At 38.4% G+C, this 15,631-nt stretch overlaps 1 protein-coding gene across 6 annotated transcripts in view; it reads left to right on the forward strand.

Annotated features, from left to right (window-relative positions):
* LOC139122788 (AP2-associated protein kinase 1-like) overlaps nucleotides 1-14,254 on the forward strand; it is a 51,992-nt gene extending 37,738 nt beyond the window's left edge. Inside the window, exons 11-15 of one of the 6 annotated variants that reach the window (XM_070688512.1) lie at nucleotides 1,963-2,712; nucleotides 3,635-3,724; nucleotides 5,085-5,174; nucleotides 6,852-7,994; nucleotides 11,077-14,254. In XM_070688512.1, the coding sequence (XP_070544613.1) occupies nucleotides 1,963-2,712; nucleotides 3,635-3,724; nucleotides 5,085-5,174; nucleotides 6,852-7,972 (2,051 nt within the window). In that variant the 3' untranslated portion in view covers nucleotides 7,973-7,994; nucleotides 11,077-14,254. The remainder of the gene's footprint in view (nucleotides 1-1,962; nucleotides 2,713-3,634; nucleotides 3,725-5,084; nucleotides 5,175-6,851; nucleotides 7,995-11,076) is intronic. The other 5 variants (XM_070688511.1, XM_070688509.1, XM_070688514.1 and 2 more) reach the window with 5 other exon arrangements.
* The last annotated feature ends 1,377 nt before the right edge of the window (nucleotides 14,255-15,631 follow it).

Consider the following 15,631-nt stretch of genomic DNA (forward strand, 5'->3'; position numbering starts at 1 on the left):
ATTTTATGGGAGAGAGACACCACGACTGACACCGGCAGTAGCACAACAAACTATTCCGAATTGTGCGTCCGTGTTTAATACAGACATCTCTCGTAGGTGATTCTGGTTTCTCAATCGAATCAAAAGTCCAACATTTACAACATTGACATAAAATATGTCTGAAAACTTTTGTTTTATTCAACCAACTGATTCATCTCCTTTGATATCCCCTAAGCTACATGTAAACAGTCCGGAAAGACTGATATCGATGTCTCCCGGGCCCCCATGCAGTACGGCCGTACGTGTCCAAATATTTCAGTGTTATACATTTTCTTGTCCTTCTCTTTCTTTCTGAGCCAGTGTCATTATTGTGAACACGGCTAATAAATAAATAATAATATTTCTTCACCGTTTTGCAAAATATCTCGTCAACCGGGCGCATGGGCAACGTCTTTGTACGTTGGTCAAAACTAATGACACTGTAGGTCAGGATATAACATCGGTCAAAGTAAGATTGAATAAGGAAGACGAAAATGCTTTCATCGATTGACAAAAATGAGAAGGAACGAGTCAGTAAATATCGAACCATAAAGGGGAGATCGAGACTGCCATCCCCCATGATTAATCAACTGGGAACAAATATATATTTCGATCGACAGACTTACACAGTACAACCAGAGACAGCACTTTATTCAGCTTTAAAATAAGTCACCGCCTTTCCTATAATAACACCCCGTTTGCGTTTCGATCTACTCTGCTCTGTCCCCAATCGGTATGGCCGTCCGGGTTTCGCCTGCCGTCGGCGTACTGACTGATACATGGTTATTTCTTCAGGGATCTTTTCATCGTTTGGCATAAAATAGAGCATCTCTTTTGGTGCACAAGGCAAATCAACGTTTAGAAGGAAAGTCACAGGAGGTTAGGATATTATATAGGTGAAATTAGAATGGAATATTGAAGATGAGAAGACTTCTCGGTCGACAAAAATTGCCAGAAACCGAGAATTGAGATTGTCTATGATTTATTAATTGGGTACAAAAATATTCGACTGAGTCATTAAAACAGCCAGAAAGAGCAATTTCTTCAGCTTGAAAAAATAAGTCGTCGTCTTACTCTTTCCTTGATATGGAAGACCTGTCCCCATTTGCGTTTGAAAATATTACTCTGTTCCCCGGGCTCTGTTCCCAGTCGGTAAGAACGCACGGCGCGGCGGTGGCGGCCGTACTTACTGACATGTAACATCGATTTTTCCTCAGCAATTTTTTCAGCGTTCGCAAAAGATTTCGCAAACTCGTCCTTTTAGTGCACGGGGCACATCTGTCTATGTGTTTTAGGAACAAGCAACATGTGGTTTAGAACATAATATCTGTCCAATTTATAGGAAGGGATATTGATTCACACACAGAAAGAGTCTGTAAATTTCAATCGACACGGGATGGTAAGAATTCGGAAAAGACAATGAGAAAGGGAGAAAGTAGGTAATTTATTCTTACTTTCTTCGATATTAAGGTGAGAAAATAGTGACAAAACCAGAGACTAGAGGGTTGGTACTTCACACACGCTGAAACTTCACGCAGATTTCGGAAGAGGGCGACTGAGATCCAGCTCACTATAAATCACTGAGGTTTCATACTCAGCGAAAATAATCATGTGACCCAATGAAAACCAATCTGAAAGCCGTTTACAAAGCCTTTGTTGTTCTCATTTCTGCCTTTTTGTCTGACCCGTGGTTCATCGTATTCGTAACGGTGGTTTTCGATGTCTTGAAATATCGTTCATTCACCAACTGAAGGAAGTTTTTGAAGGGTATGTAATTCGGTCGAATTAATAAAGATCGAGAAAGTCCAAATTTTAGTCGGTGGTCGATTTGAAAGGGCCCAAATAAAATTATGTTTTGTGAAAAAAATAGGGTGGTCGAATTAATAGGGTGGTCGAATTGATCGGGTTTTTACGGTATATAGTTAAAGTATTTCCACTGTTTAGCTCCTGCAGCCACACAAGCGCAGTTGCAGCAGCAAGCACTCTTACAACAACAACAACAGCAGCAAGCTTTGTATCAGCAGCAGCAACACCAACAACAGCAGCAGCAACAGCAACAGGCACTGTACCATCAGCAGCAACAGCAGCAACAATATTTACAGCAACAGTACCAACAGCAACAATACCTTCGGCAGCAACAATATCTACAACAGCAGCAGTACCTGCAGCAACAGCAGCAGCAGCAGTATATGCAACAGATGCAGTACCAACAGCAACAACAGCAACAGCAACAACAGCAACAGCCACCGGATCAATTTAAAACTCCAATGACAAATGTGCAGTATGCCCAGCTACAGCAACAACAACTACAACAACAACAGCAGCAGCAGCAGCAGCAGATGCTGGCCCTTCAACAACAACAGCAGGCTAGACAGCAGGTGAACCCACCTACTGACACCCTGGTGTCCGTCTCACCCCCTACATCACCCCAGCTACAGAACCGAAGAAATCAGAGTGACGTCAACAACCAGCTATACGTCGCCAACCGTGCAAGGCACGACCCCCAACTGCTAGCTCTGGGTCAAGGGTCATCCAATTCCTCACCAGTGCAGTCCCCGTTGACTAGCCCTCAACTTCCTGTGTCAGATATGTCCCAGTGGAATCCCTTTGGTGACAAGGATGATTTTAGCAGAATGTCAGAAGATAAGTTTGTGGATATGGAGTTTGATGCTCTGAGAAAACCACCCACTGCTAGTAAGTTCTCTCTCTCTCTCTCTCTCTCTCTCTCTCTCTCTCTCTCTCTCTCTCTCTCTCTCTCTCTCTCTCTCTGAATAGTATCAAAGCACTATCCTATCAGCACTAATCTTTGGTTTGTGGAAAAAATGACACTGAGTAATTTGCACTGATGGCATTCTAAAGTGAAGTGAAAACAAAACAGGAATAAAACAAATTAATGAAAGCTAGCAAGTGTAAACATCAGGAGACATGAAGACAAAATATGAAAGACTGTACACAAAATGACAAAAGCTACATTTGGCAGCCACACAGAGTTAAAAGTGAGAAAACAGTAATTCTCCCCTTTGAAATAGAAATGTTTACTTCCTCAAGCCACTTTTAATCAGAGACCAATTCCAGTGGGTTAGTTTTTCCCTCCATCCACTGTATGGAACATGGGCAAGCTTTTTATAGTTGAAGAATGTTAATTACAGCTGTAGCTGCTTTTAGAAAATTGAGTTTTGTATTTTGCCTGGTAGCAGTCTGTAAGCTGGCAACAACTGTCTATGAGTATGATACCATTCATCCTAAAGAAGAGTTTTGCAAACAAGTGTGGGTTTAGTCACGAAATGAAAAATTAAAAATTATAATTCTATGAAAAAATTGCTTACTGATGAAATGTGTGAGATACAGTTATCTTAATTGCAAAATATTTGCTGAAATTTTCTTATTTTGTCCAAACTTTATGGTTGTCAGTATGTTTACTTCCCAATTCCCTGTAAAGAGGTCCATGCTTACTGGCGATAACAGAAAGTTTGGGTAAAACCATGGTGATGAAAGAGTCAGTATATTGAGTTTGAAAAATTTACCATGATTGCAAAAAGAATGCACAGAAATCTTCCCACTGATCCCAAGTTTATGATTGATGTTTTGAATTTGTTATTTCTTATTGTCTTTCAAGGTGCAAGTGGTGGAAGCAGCAATAGTAGCCGATCTAACACACCTCATACACAAACTGATATGTTTGGTGCTGTGCCATTTGCTTCAGAGGGTAAGAACGTTGTTCCATTTCAGTTTAATGATCTGAATTCCTACCACCGCAGGAATAAATTTTCCAAAGCTGTCAGTTCAAGGATGTCCTGTGTTTGAAGTAGTGACTTGGATGAAACAGAATTTATATTTGCATGTTTTTATTTGAATAGAAAATATCTGTACAATGGCTGTCACCTGAGGAGGGATTGCTACTCTGTGAAGTGCTTTTTGGAAAAAATACAGTCTTTGTAATCTTGCCATTCTTCCAGTACAACATCTTTTTAGAAGTCGTTGTGAAGCAAAAAGGGAGGTTTTGCTCACTGTTAGCAGTTTCATATTGTCACGTATGATTTAAAATTAGAAACCAATTGACAATTAAAGTTTGAATACAAATGCATTCAATTTTAGCTGAATTTGATTCTGTTTTTGAGCATTGCCACAGAAGTTTCACACATGATCTGAAAAACAAAAGCTAGAATCCGTCACAGCCGTATTCTAAGACAATCCCTCTTAGTTGAACCTACCCTCAAAATGCGGTGTGGCTTGACACAAAAGGAAAAAAAGGTCAAATACAGTAAGCTGAAAGATATCTTGCCAAAGATTTACAAATGAATAATTTTTATGGTACAAATTCTAATGTATACTTCTTTCCTGTGACAATGTTACATGTAAACTCAAACAGTAACTGTCAACTCATTTGTTGTCATACATGCATGTAGAGTAATAATTCATCTATATATTGTGAGTCAGTCCTCTGTTCCCATGTTAATATTTGTGTAATACTTCAGTTATACCACATATTCTACTGTCTATGATTATACATCACAAAAACATGATTTGTTCACTGTAACTGTGAATGCTTTCTCTTCAGACTTCTGTAATACATTCAACTCACCCTTCATTATAAGAACTAAATGCTCAATGCTTTCGATTCAGATTTTCAAGAGAATCAAATGTATCAAGAGATTGACTGTTCACTTTTATAAACAACAAAAAAGCAACCTTCCCAAAAAAGTGTTTTCTTGTGTTGTTCTCAAGATAAAAAAAATTTTGCATCTATGATTTGTATATGCCTGTCAGTAAACAAACTGTCACGTACATTTGTTCTTGCAATTAACTTCAAGATATTTGACATAAAATGACCAATGACAAGACGCTTATACAATGTGAATCAAAATTTTCCTACAAGTTTGATAGCATGTTGTCATCAAATTCATTAAGATGGATATCAATCACAAAACAATTCAAAAATATAAATTCTGCCAATGTAAATTTTGCACCATGTATAAACATAGATTTGTACTACTTTGAGTCAAATATGTGCATAATTTGCCGTTCATCCATTGAGCATTGTTATTGTGTGTACTTTGTATACATAGGTAAGCGTAGTCGTCATGGTAGCGGTGCAGGTAGTGATGTTGTTGCTAAGTCACAGCCTCATCAAATGAGACCTCGCAGTCTCAGTACTGGTGAGATTTAACACTCTCACTCACTTTATCTTCATCTTTCAAATAAAACAGAGATCATGTCCTTTCAGCCTAGCAAGCTTGACTTCAATGCTGACATAAAATATCCTCACAGTGAAAAACTAGATTTTCATATCTTTTGCATAGATAATGTATTCAAGGGGAATCTTTAAGTGTAAGTATACTCAAGTGTATCCTTAAAAAACGCCTGTAGAATGAGCAGGATTTGAAAGGAAAAAAGAAGCGGTGACATTTTAAATTTACTTGTACATAATTGTTCATTGCATCTTGAGGTAGTATGTGCCATAAAACTGTAAGACATAATCGGCCCAAACTTCCCTCAAGGAAACCTTAAACAGTTCTCTTTCAAAACCAAGAATACATATAAAAACATGGGGGTCACCAAACAAATTATGGTGCCAGAGAAACAAATTACATAAATTTACCAACATTTGAAATTAAAAATGGCTGGAATCCTGTGTTAACTCGGTTAGGAAAAAACTTCAATTTTCGCAAATGTTTTTGAAGATTGACCCACATACATGCACGCAGTAGACTGGTAAAATAGTGCAAAAATTAAAAGTCTGAATATCTCTCCAAGACAGCCTGCAGTAATTGTACCTCATACAGCGTTACTGCAATTGTCTGAAAACTATCTGATTTATTTGTAGTACAAATTTGCTCTTGCACAGAATGATATTGCTGGATAGTACTGGTACCATTCAAAATGTTTGAACTTTCTCTCCCACTTGTCCAAGGAAAGAGTTAGTTGAAAGAAAACAGTAGGGGAATTTCTTTTTCGACTAAAATGTTGTGAGAAAGAATTTTGAAAGAAAGCCGGTGTATGAAGTCAAGCTTTAGCTGAAAATGTTGCATGACTAAACATTTACTGTACATTCACAATCATGCATGCTTTATTGCATGTCTACAATCACACATAGAATAGAAATATTTTCCTGTACTTTACTCTGGAATGGTAAGTAGGAAATAAGTAGCTGCCAGTCTGGAACTTTGTAGCCCTAAACTCTGCATGTAGAAAGGTATCTCATCAGGAAATTTCAATGAGAAGTGCTGTTATTGATCCCTTCTTTCAAACAAAAACAAAAACATGGTTCAGTTGTCAAAAGAATTTGGTAAGTTGTGGTTTAGTTTCACAAGTGCTTCATACATGCAAAGCCTGCAGGATAAACATTTTCTCAACAAAGGAGGTTTTTTTTCACCAGGACATGTACACTGGAGAATGTTACCCTCTTTCTACAGATGTTCTGATTGAGTGTCCAGCAGTATGCTTGAGCATTCATGAATTGGACTGTGGAAATCTTGCATATGCTATCCAAATCCATATCAAATCACCTAAACCTCAGTGAAAATACTGCATGTGTTCACCTCAGAAAACACTATTGAAGTGAACACAAAAGTATTCCTCTATGCATGTGTGCCATAGATTAGCCCACATTATGACCTCAATCATTATTTGGACACTTTTTTGTTATTATACATGCAACTTCTAATTGTCACATTAGTTGGTTACTTCATTGAATAATGGCATAGTGATATAGAAAGGGAGGTTAAGTCCACCATATAACTCATTGAAAATGTCCAGTAAGGTAGGGAAAAAAGTCAATGTTTGTCAGTGAGTTGTGATATTTAGTGACTAGCCAAACTTTTTCCATTGATCAGGTTCTAAGCCAGAGTCTGCAACGACGCCAGGTAGTGGTACAGCGCCACCAGGTAGTTCAACGGCGGATTTGTTTGGAGCAGCTCCATTCACAGATAACCAGAAGGATGTCCACCAGCAAGGTGACGGTTTCCCTACCATGATGGATAACAATATGCGACAAGATGACGCATCGTTTGATCCGCGTTCAGAGACCAAACAACCATCCGCATTTACAAGGGTCAGTTTTGCTGGAAACAGAGGTGCCATCGGTGCTAAGCCTGGTGACAAGGACCCTGAGTACACTGAAGCGGGACAGTTCGCATATCTGGGTTTCGATGATGAAATCCTTGATGCAAAAAGGCGTGTGCGATACATGGTCAGTGATAACCAACATCAGTATGCAAGAGACGATGGAGAGGAGTCAGACTTCAGTGACGATGGACACAGCAGTGAGTCTGATATCGACAAGGAGTTCAATCTCCTGCAGGATGAAGATAACGAGGAACTGTTATCATCAAGTGTTCCAAACGATGGCTTCATTGAAAGCGGCGACCACATCAGGAAATCCACCAGCAGTGATGATGATCCATTCCAAAAAGCACCATTCCAGCTGAAGAAACCTCAACACAGTGTGGCAGTCAGCCAGAATTCAAGTGCCAGTTGTACCCTGACGCCTCCTATGTCCCCGCCTCCAAATAAGGACAACAGCACCACAGACGTGTTTGGCTCCGTGCCATTCAGTGGCAAGCAGAAAAGGCAACAGAGAAGCTCTAGTTCGGACAGTTCCACAGACGTCTTTGCGCAGGCACCTTTCCCAGGGAAAAGCACATCAAAGGGAGCAAAGACTACGAAGACAGACGCGAGAGCGGCGCATTTACCACAGGCCCAGGCGCAAGCCATGGCTGTAGCAAACCCCACTCCTCCCATTTCACCGACCGAAGTGGACATGTTCGGCGCACCAAAAATGAAGGCCGAAGCTTCTAACAGTGGAAGCCAACCAGATCTGTTCGGTGCCGTACCTTTCAGCGAGATGGTGGACCAACCCAAGATGGAGACGTCAAGGTCGAGTCGTAAAGATACAGGTTCGTCTAACCTCACGCTACAAAAGGTATTGCTGCAAAATACTCTTTCTCTTCAGTGATGTTATGTGCTGGTTTGTAACAGTGAGTAGTAATTTTGTGATTATTTTTTGTAAATGTATCAATTAATCTGATGTGGCTCACGTCTGGAAATCAACCCCAGAGTGCACCTGTGCTGTCGTAGTAAGAAAATATTAAATTAGTATGTGTCCTGTGATGTGTGGTATCCTTTATAAATTGAATCAAACAATATCCAATGTTCGCAATTATGTTAAATGTAATGAAAGAAATCACTGAATGATTTTTGGACAAGATATGGGACTGAGATGCACATACCAGTTAGATTTGCAAATTGCATCTCAGGCAGGGGTACTAGATTTTCTGTCATTTTGCAAGTACACATGCTCTGTTTGTGAGTTCCAGAGCTGAGCCACTTGTGTGGGAAGTGTGTATTCCTGTATAGCAGATGTGTTCACTCATTTCAGCATTGCTGCAGAAGATGACTAACATGATTGCAATCACAGACATTTCACAAGACTACATGAATGTATTTCATCCTAATCGTCATGATTCATTCTTGCACCATGTAACACTAGTGTGTACCGCTTCTATTGCTTGTCATGCAAACCAGCATTCCTTGCTGTTAATCCAAGGCTAGTTGCTTCCACGTAATGATCTGTACACAAAACTGAAACCACTAACTTAATGCAGCACTTTTACTAGCTTACACATCAGGATAAACTGTATAGCATACTACCCACTGTATAATAATATTACCAACAAATCAAGTACATGAAGTTTTATCCATGAACTTTCCTGTACTTGAACAATGTCTATTTCTCAGACATACCGTAAATGTAAATCATATTTTAGCCTTTCAATTGTCATCAAAAGAACACTCTTGGAACACTGTTAATATTGGACATTCCTAGGTAAATACATTGATATAAAGGGTCTAAGGTTACTTTGAATGTTAAACTTTTACAAGGTACAGTAGTTACCAATTATAGTCTGTCTCTCTCTTTGAAAACCTAATAATGTTACAATTAGGTCGTTGAAATCCATTCAGTACATTCTCTGTTGCTTTTATAGGGTCCGTACGCTCCCAGAAAGTCCTTGAATTTTTAAGTCTCTTGGAAAGTCCTGGGAAAGTCTTTGAAAATGAAATTGAGTTCCGGAATGTTCTGAAAATTGATAATGTACCGAAAAATTTCAAAAACGATGAGATATCAGTCTTGATATTGTAAAAATGACGTGGAAAATTATACATAAAAATGATATATTGTCAAAATGATATCTAGAAAATAGCATTTTGGACCTTGAAAAGTTTTTGAAACTTGTCAAAAAAGTCCCTCAAATTTCAATTTTATGGGACTGTGAATGTGTGGACCCTGTTTATGCTCCCAAAACATGCATGTCTGCAGCTGGTTTTCCTATTTTCACTGAGGCCATCTCATATAGTAGTTTGTAAATCTTTTTAAAATTCTCACTAAGGTGCTGTGTACTTTCATAAAATAATCATTATCCATTAAAACATACAATGAGAATAAAAATATCTACATTTTCAAGAAAACTCATCTTGAAATTTCTGTTTGCAGAGAACATATGAAGCAATATATTTGGTAACACCTATCAAAGTGAACTATTGGTAATTTCAAGTACTGTGATACCCAATGCTAACTGCTCTTTCTGATTTCAGCCATCAAAATAATTAATTTTCTCCAATTTAATAGTTTGTTGGTGACAACAACACCAGCATGGCAGAGATTTGCATTGTGTTACTTTATGGAATGTTTTCCCATGAATGTAATTAATTATCAGAAAACTTAATCCCAGTGGCTGTATTAACTTTTTGAGTGCCAAAGTCATTTTCTGTTGCCGTTACAAATTATTAGGCATACAACTTTTATTCAGATGTACTGTAAACAATTTTCTCCCAGATTTTTCCTTAAATAATGATCAAACGCTGTAGCAAATAAAAAGTTATGCTTGTTTGGTCCAATATTATACAAACAGTTACAAAAATCCGTAAAAGTTGGTTATGTTGCACTGAAATTCTTTTGGGAAAAAATTACAGTAGTCAAAGGGTTAAGCTTGCAACAATGTAAGTACTGGACATAAGAATGCCAATTTAACATTGACTCATACACAACTAAAATTTTCTTACAAGTTTATCTCTCTGAACAACCCAAGTGACATAACTGAATTGAAGAAAAAGAGCTATACTTTGGCTGTGTGTTTATAGATTTTACCTACATTCATCTCTATCCCCCTGTAACTTGCATGCCACTATACTGTATAGTGTATGCATCACTTCCAAATCCAATCTTTGGTGGCTTTGCTTGTCAACCAAGGTATACTAAATGTTGCATGTGGATTGACAATGGAAAATTGAGATTAGATTTGTCCTGCATGCTTGCATGGACAGATAACATTGCATGTATTAACTGATATGTTAACCCACAGGCTAATGGTAAGACTGGATACAAATTCTAATTAATTAAGATCCCATCGATCAACTAATTAAAATGAAGATAAATATGACATTTTGCATGTTTTCTTGTTCAATATTATCATAATACATAGCAAAAATTAGTTACCAATCAAATTTTCTCATCCAACAAAAATACTTGGGTGAACAAAGAGCGGGCTAAAATAATTTCTAAGATCTTTGAGAATATCGTTAGAAATCTGAGTAAAATTTTCAATGGTCATTTGTGTAAGAAACTTACACATACACAGTGGGTATTGAAATGCATGGCTGTCATATTTCATGTGTCCAGAATAATGATAGGAGATAACTGTTTCAAATAACACTCTAACAATTCCAATCAAACGTAATCGACATCACGCAACAACAATTAACAATTTGGCATTTGGCAGTCAGGGAGACAAAGGTCTCCTATAGTTCACGCATGGAAAAAGATATTTACCCATGATGGCAAAGAAAATATCACAGCAAAGTACCCCATGTCATGTGTACTGCTGTCATAGTGCCATTTGTATGGTGATCATATATCTGTATATCACAGTTGCTGCCCGCTGGTTCGTATCAATGTGCTGTGCTTGAACCTAGTCATTATCATCGCTACCATGATGGATGTGGTTGCTTTGTTGGTGTGAATTAAAAGAACCATAAGTTCACTCTGTATTTTTTTGTTTGTAGGAGATCTTGGTACCCCTAGAAGGCCACATGTTGTAAGCACTGCCAGTGGTATTAGGCACACTCACCGCTCAACACCAACAAGACACAGAAAACGTAGTGGTAGCAACAGTTCACGAGGAAGCCGTGCAAGCAACGCCAGTTCAGAATCCAGCGGTTCAAAATCAAGTCCCGGCCAACACCGATCTCGAAATTTCGATGAATTTGGTTGTGAAATCTTTGACCCGCAAGGCCCCAAGAAGGGAAAATCCCAGTATAAAGAAAGTGCAATAAACCTATCTTTTCAAGACGTTTCCGAAACAGACAATACTACCCTCTCAAGGATGGGACAGTTTCATGGGGACCAGGTGACAATGTTTGAAAACAAAGGATTCTCAGAAACCGATGTCTTCGGTTTTACCCCGTTTATGCCTGCAGAAAGTCAACACACGCATCAGGCCTTCAGTGGAGAAGGTCCGGACAGCGAGGTGGTAGCTAACCCTCATACACACAACAGTGCTTTGAAACGGAAGAATGCCATTAAAATAAAAACATCAAAAACACCTCATGGCAGGACATCCCATGAAACCAGAAGACATAGGATACTTCCACCAACTCCTACAACTAAACCCTTCAATATGGCCGACAGGGGTCCCGTACCAAGGAAACATTAATATTTTGGAAATTCTCTTCATGACCAAGATTTGAGTTTTTTCTGTGTGTTTGTTTTATGTTTATGTCTTTGTTTGATTCTGTTCCAAAAACAAATGAATCACTAATTGGGGGTGTGTAGTACAGTTGCCTGAATACTGTTAAAATAAAATGCTTTTCCGAAAATAAGTTTGAAGTTTCGTGCAAAATTTCATCAGTCCAACGTTACCCTTCAAGCTTATTGCTCATACCATCGCGCATCAGTTCCACACTAACACATACACAGAATGTGACCAGCTCATTTGCATCTGAAGAAATATAAGGCAAGGCAAAAGAAGTAGCAGAAAAATTATGTCAATGTAATATTCCCAATTTGATTTTGACAGCAAGGTTGTAAATCCATTGGAACATCACACACTCTGGCAAAACTCCTTGTATTTTTTGTGAGATGTTGAGAATGCATGCCATCTGTAGCTTGCATTGATCAACACTCTTGGATCCAAAGCAGGCTGGGGCTGTTCTGGTGTATTTTAACCCTCATACTGTGAAAGTTTTGGTACATTCATATTATGTACATGGCAATGTTAACCACTGCAAGGGGAACTTGGATCACTGTGCCTCATAACACATGCAAGCCTTTCAACCCCCATTTGTGAGTACAGAGGTCCAACTTGACTGTACAAAACAATGTGACTCTGCTAAACCATGGCAGCGAAAGGGTTGAACATTTAGCCGTATAAACCTAAATAATTATTTATGTTACCCAACTCATTTCTGTTTTCCTCTAAAGTCTCCTTAACAGTTTTTGCATATTGTTCCTAAAGTCTATTTCATCATCTGCTGTATTTTATTTTGAAATGCTTGGCAGTTGGAACATAGATATTAAAGAGAGAGGTTTGGGGAACACAGAGCTGTTGCAAAGTTCCAGAGCTGTTGGATTACCATTTACAACGTTCTCCTTCCATTCAGAAGCATGTATTTTATTTTTACTGTTCACCTAGGTGGTCTGCAGATCATCTTGAAATCTCATTGACTAGAAACATCGCGACCTACATAGATTTTACAGCATGTTTGTTGATTGGAAACAAGAGATTTGTTTACTCCCCACCATTAACTGTGCTCTCCACCAATAAGGTGCGTATGCTATTTTGAAACCATGATGATTACTGGCGGTGGCAGCCTTACTTCACAAATGTTTTTTCGGTCAGTCCATAGATGTTGCAAAAATTTCCACAGAAACATAACTGCTATGTTTATTTTCCAGTGACAATGAAAATACAATAGATACGATCATCATATATGTAAAAAAATGTTTCATTTAATAATTTCTTCTTTGCACAATTTGTCCAAGTATACATAATTCACACAAAAATTACCCAGACTTCTGTAATACTGGAAAATTGTCTTACTTGCTCAGTCGGTTTGATCAGGTGGACCAAGCATTTCTATTGATTACTTTCTGCATATGAAATAATGATGAGATTAAATAGAATTATAGCAATAAATATCCAATATAATGTGTATATCATTTGCCTGGCCTGGTCAGCATTGAGATGCAAGAGCTGAGAATATCTGAAGTCTGGAGTGTCTGCTCTTTGTACTTCATATCTGTAAATTTGAGCTCACATTGACATTTAAATCAACCAACCTTATGTGTGGTTTGTTAAGTTTGTACGTAAGTTGGCAAATTTGCAAATCTGTCAGTGTTTCTTACGGCAGCTAATACATCGTTTGAGTGGCCTTTAGAAGGGAAACGTACCCATGGCCTATGACAACCATGCAACTGGCTGCCTGATTGTGTTAGCGTAGGGAATTCATAAAGCATGGATGTACATTAGAGACCGTGAGACTTGATTAGTGAATGTGATTGGCTGTACAGAGGTCACATGATTTAAAAACATGTCACATGACCAAGCAGAGAGGTGTAATGTGATTTTGATGGTTATAAATAATTACCATTTTGACCGTAGCAATTATGCACGTTTGTAAATACATGCAAAAGTTAGTCAAAGTGGCTGTATGTCCTTTTCCAATTGTTCCTTTATTCCTTAAAAACATTTGTTTCAGGAAAGCTGCATCTTGTGGTTATATAGAAACAAAGTAAGCTTTTTGGTAGGCTTTGAAATAAAGTGCTTTTTAAAACTTAAAAGTAGCAATAAATTGTTTACATCTGTGTTGTAATCTTTGTAAAAGTGAAACTGTTGCTTCAGATCATGTGTTTTATTGTGTCGTGTAACAATATATGTTACAATATATGTTACTTCCAGTTCTGAGTTTACTGAATGCCGCCCGTCAGTGAAAGGTTTTCCCGTAGAACCGTAAACATAAATAGATTCAGGAACTGTCCTGCTTTCTGTTTTGTTTTGCATTATTTTTTTCCCTCCTCTCTACTTCTAGAAATTGTTAAAATTTGTCAGAATATGAAACTGTAAGAGAAGGCATTAGCTGGATGACTTCTGTTCAGTCAGAAAAAATAAGTAAATGAACCAAATGAAACATGTATTGTATAGATATGCACTTCAGTTTATTAAATTCTATTAATTATATTCAAGTTTGGTGTTGGTGTATTTTGTTGTATTAGACTGACAACTGCGTCCCAAGCTACAAATACAGACTGGTTATTTGCAGATCACTGAACAAAAAATTGGTTGTGATTTCAGGGGACAAGCAACAGGGACTTTCAATGTCAATATCATGTATCAAAACATCGGCAGAAGGCAAATGTACTGCAATGTTCCATGAATCTTGAATATGAGAAGTCTGAAGTGTAATTCCTGTATGAAGAGGAAAAGGAAGTTACTTTCTCAATGGTGAATCACAGTTCCTATCTCAGTGCCATTCTTTCTCTATGCTGAATCACAGTTCCTTTCCCAATACAAAATCAGGATTCCTTAGCCAACACTGGACAGTGAATCACAGTTCCTGTCTCACTGCCATATCATAGTTCCTCTCTCTCTCTAGGCAAATCTGGGTTCCTTTCCCAATGCAAAATCAGGATTCCTTCCCCTATACCAAATTACGGTTCCTTTTCCCAACACCGAATCAGGATCCTTTCCCTACACCAATCAAATCAGGTATCTTTTTCCTATGCCAAATCAGAGTTTCTTTCCCTACGCCAAATCAGGGTTCCCTGCTCAACACCAAATCAGAGTTACTTTCTATATGCCAAATCAGGGTTTCTTTCCCTACACCAAATCAGGGTTCCTTTCCCTACACCAAATCAGGGTTTCTTTCCCTACATCAAATCAGGGTTTCTTTCCCTACACCAAATCAGGGTTTCTTTCCCTACGCCAAATCAGGGTTCCTTTCCCTACACCAAATCAGGGTTTCTTTCCCTACGCCAAATCAGGGTTCCTTTCCTACACCAAATCAGGTTACTGTCTATATGCCAAATCTGGGTTCTTTTCCCTACACCAAATAAGGGTTTCATTCCCTACACCAAATCAAGGTTTCTTTCCCTACACCAAATCAGAGTTTCTTTCCCTACACCAAATCAGGGTTCTTTCCCTACACCAAATCAAGGTTTCTTCCCTACACCAAATCAGAGTTTCTTTCCCCACACCAAATCAGGGTTACTTTCCCTACACCAAATCAGGGTTTCTTTCCATACACCAAATCAGAGTTTCTTTCCCTACACCAAATCAGAGTTTCTTTCCCCACACCAAATCAGAGTTTCTTTCTATATGCCAAATCAGGGTTTCTTTCCCTACACCAATCAGAGTTACTTTCTATATGCCAAATCAGGGTTTCTTTCCCTACACCAAATCAGGGTTTCTTTCCCTACACCAAATCAGGGTTTCTTTCCCTACACCAAATCAGGGTTCCTTTCCCTACACCAAATCAGGGTTTCTTTCCCTACACCAAATCAGGGTTTCTTTTCCGACGCCAAATCAGTGTTCCTTTCCCTACTCCAAATCAGGGTTCCTTT

The sequence above is a fragment of the Ptychodera flava genome, chromosome 22 (genome assembly GCF_041260155.1).
Source record: "Ptychodera flava strain L36383 chromosome 22, AS_Pfla_20210202, whole genome shotgun sequence".
In the NCBI taxonomy this organism is placed as follows: Eukaryota; Metazoa; Hemichordata; class Enteropneusta; family Ptychoderidae; genus Ptychodera; species Ptychodera flava.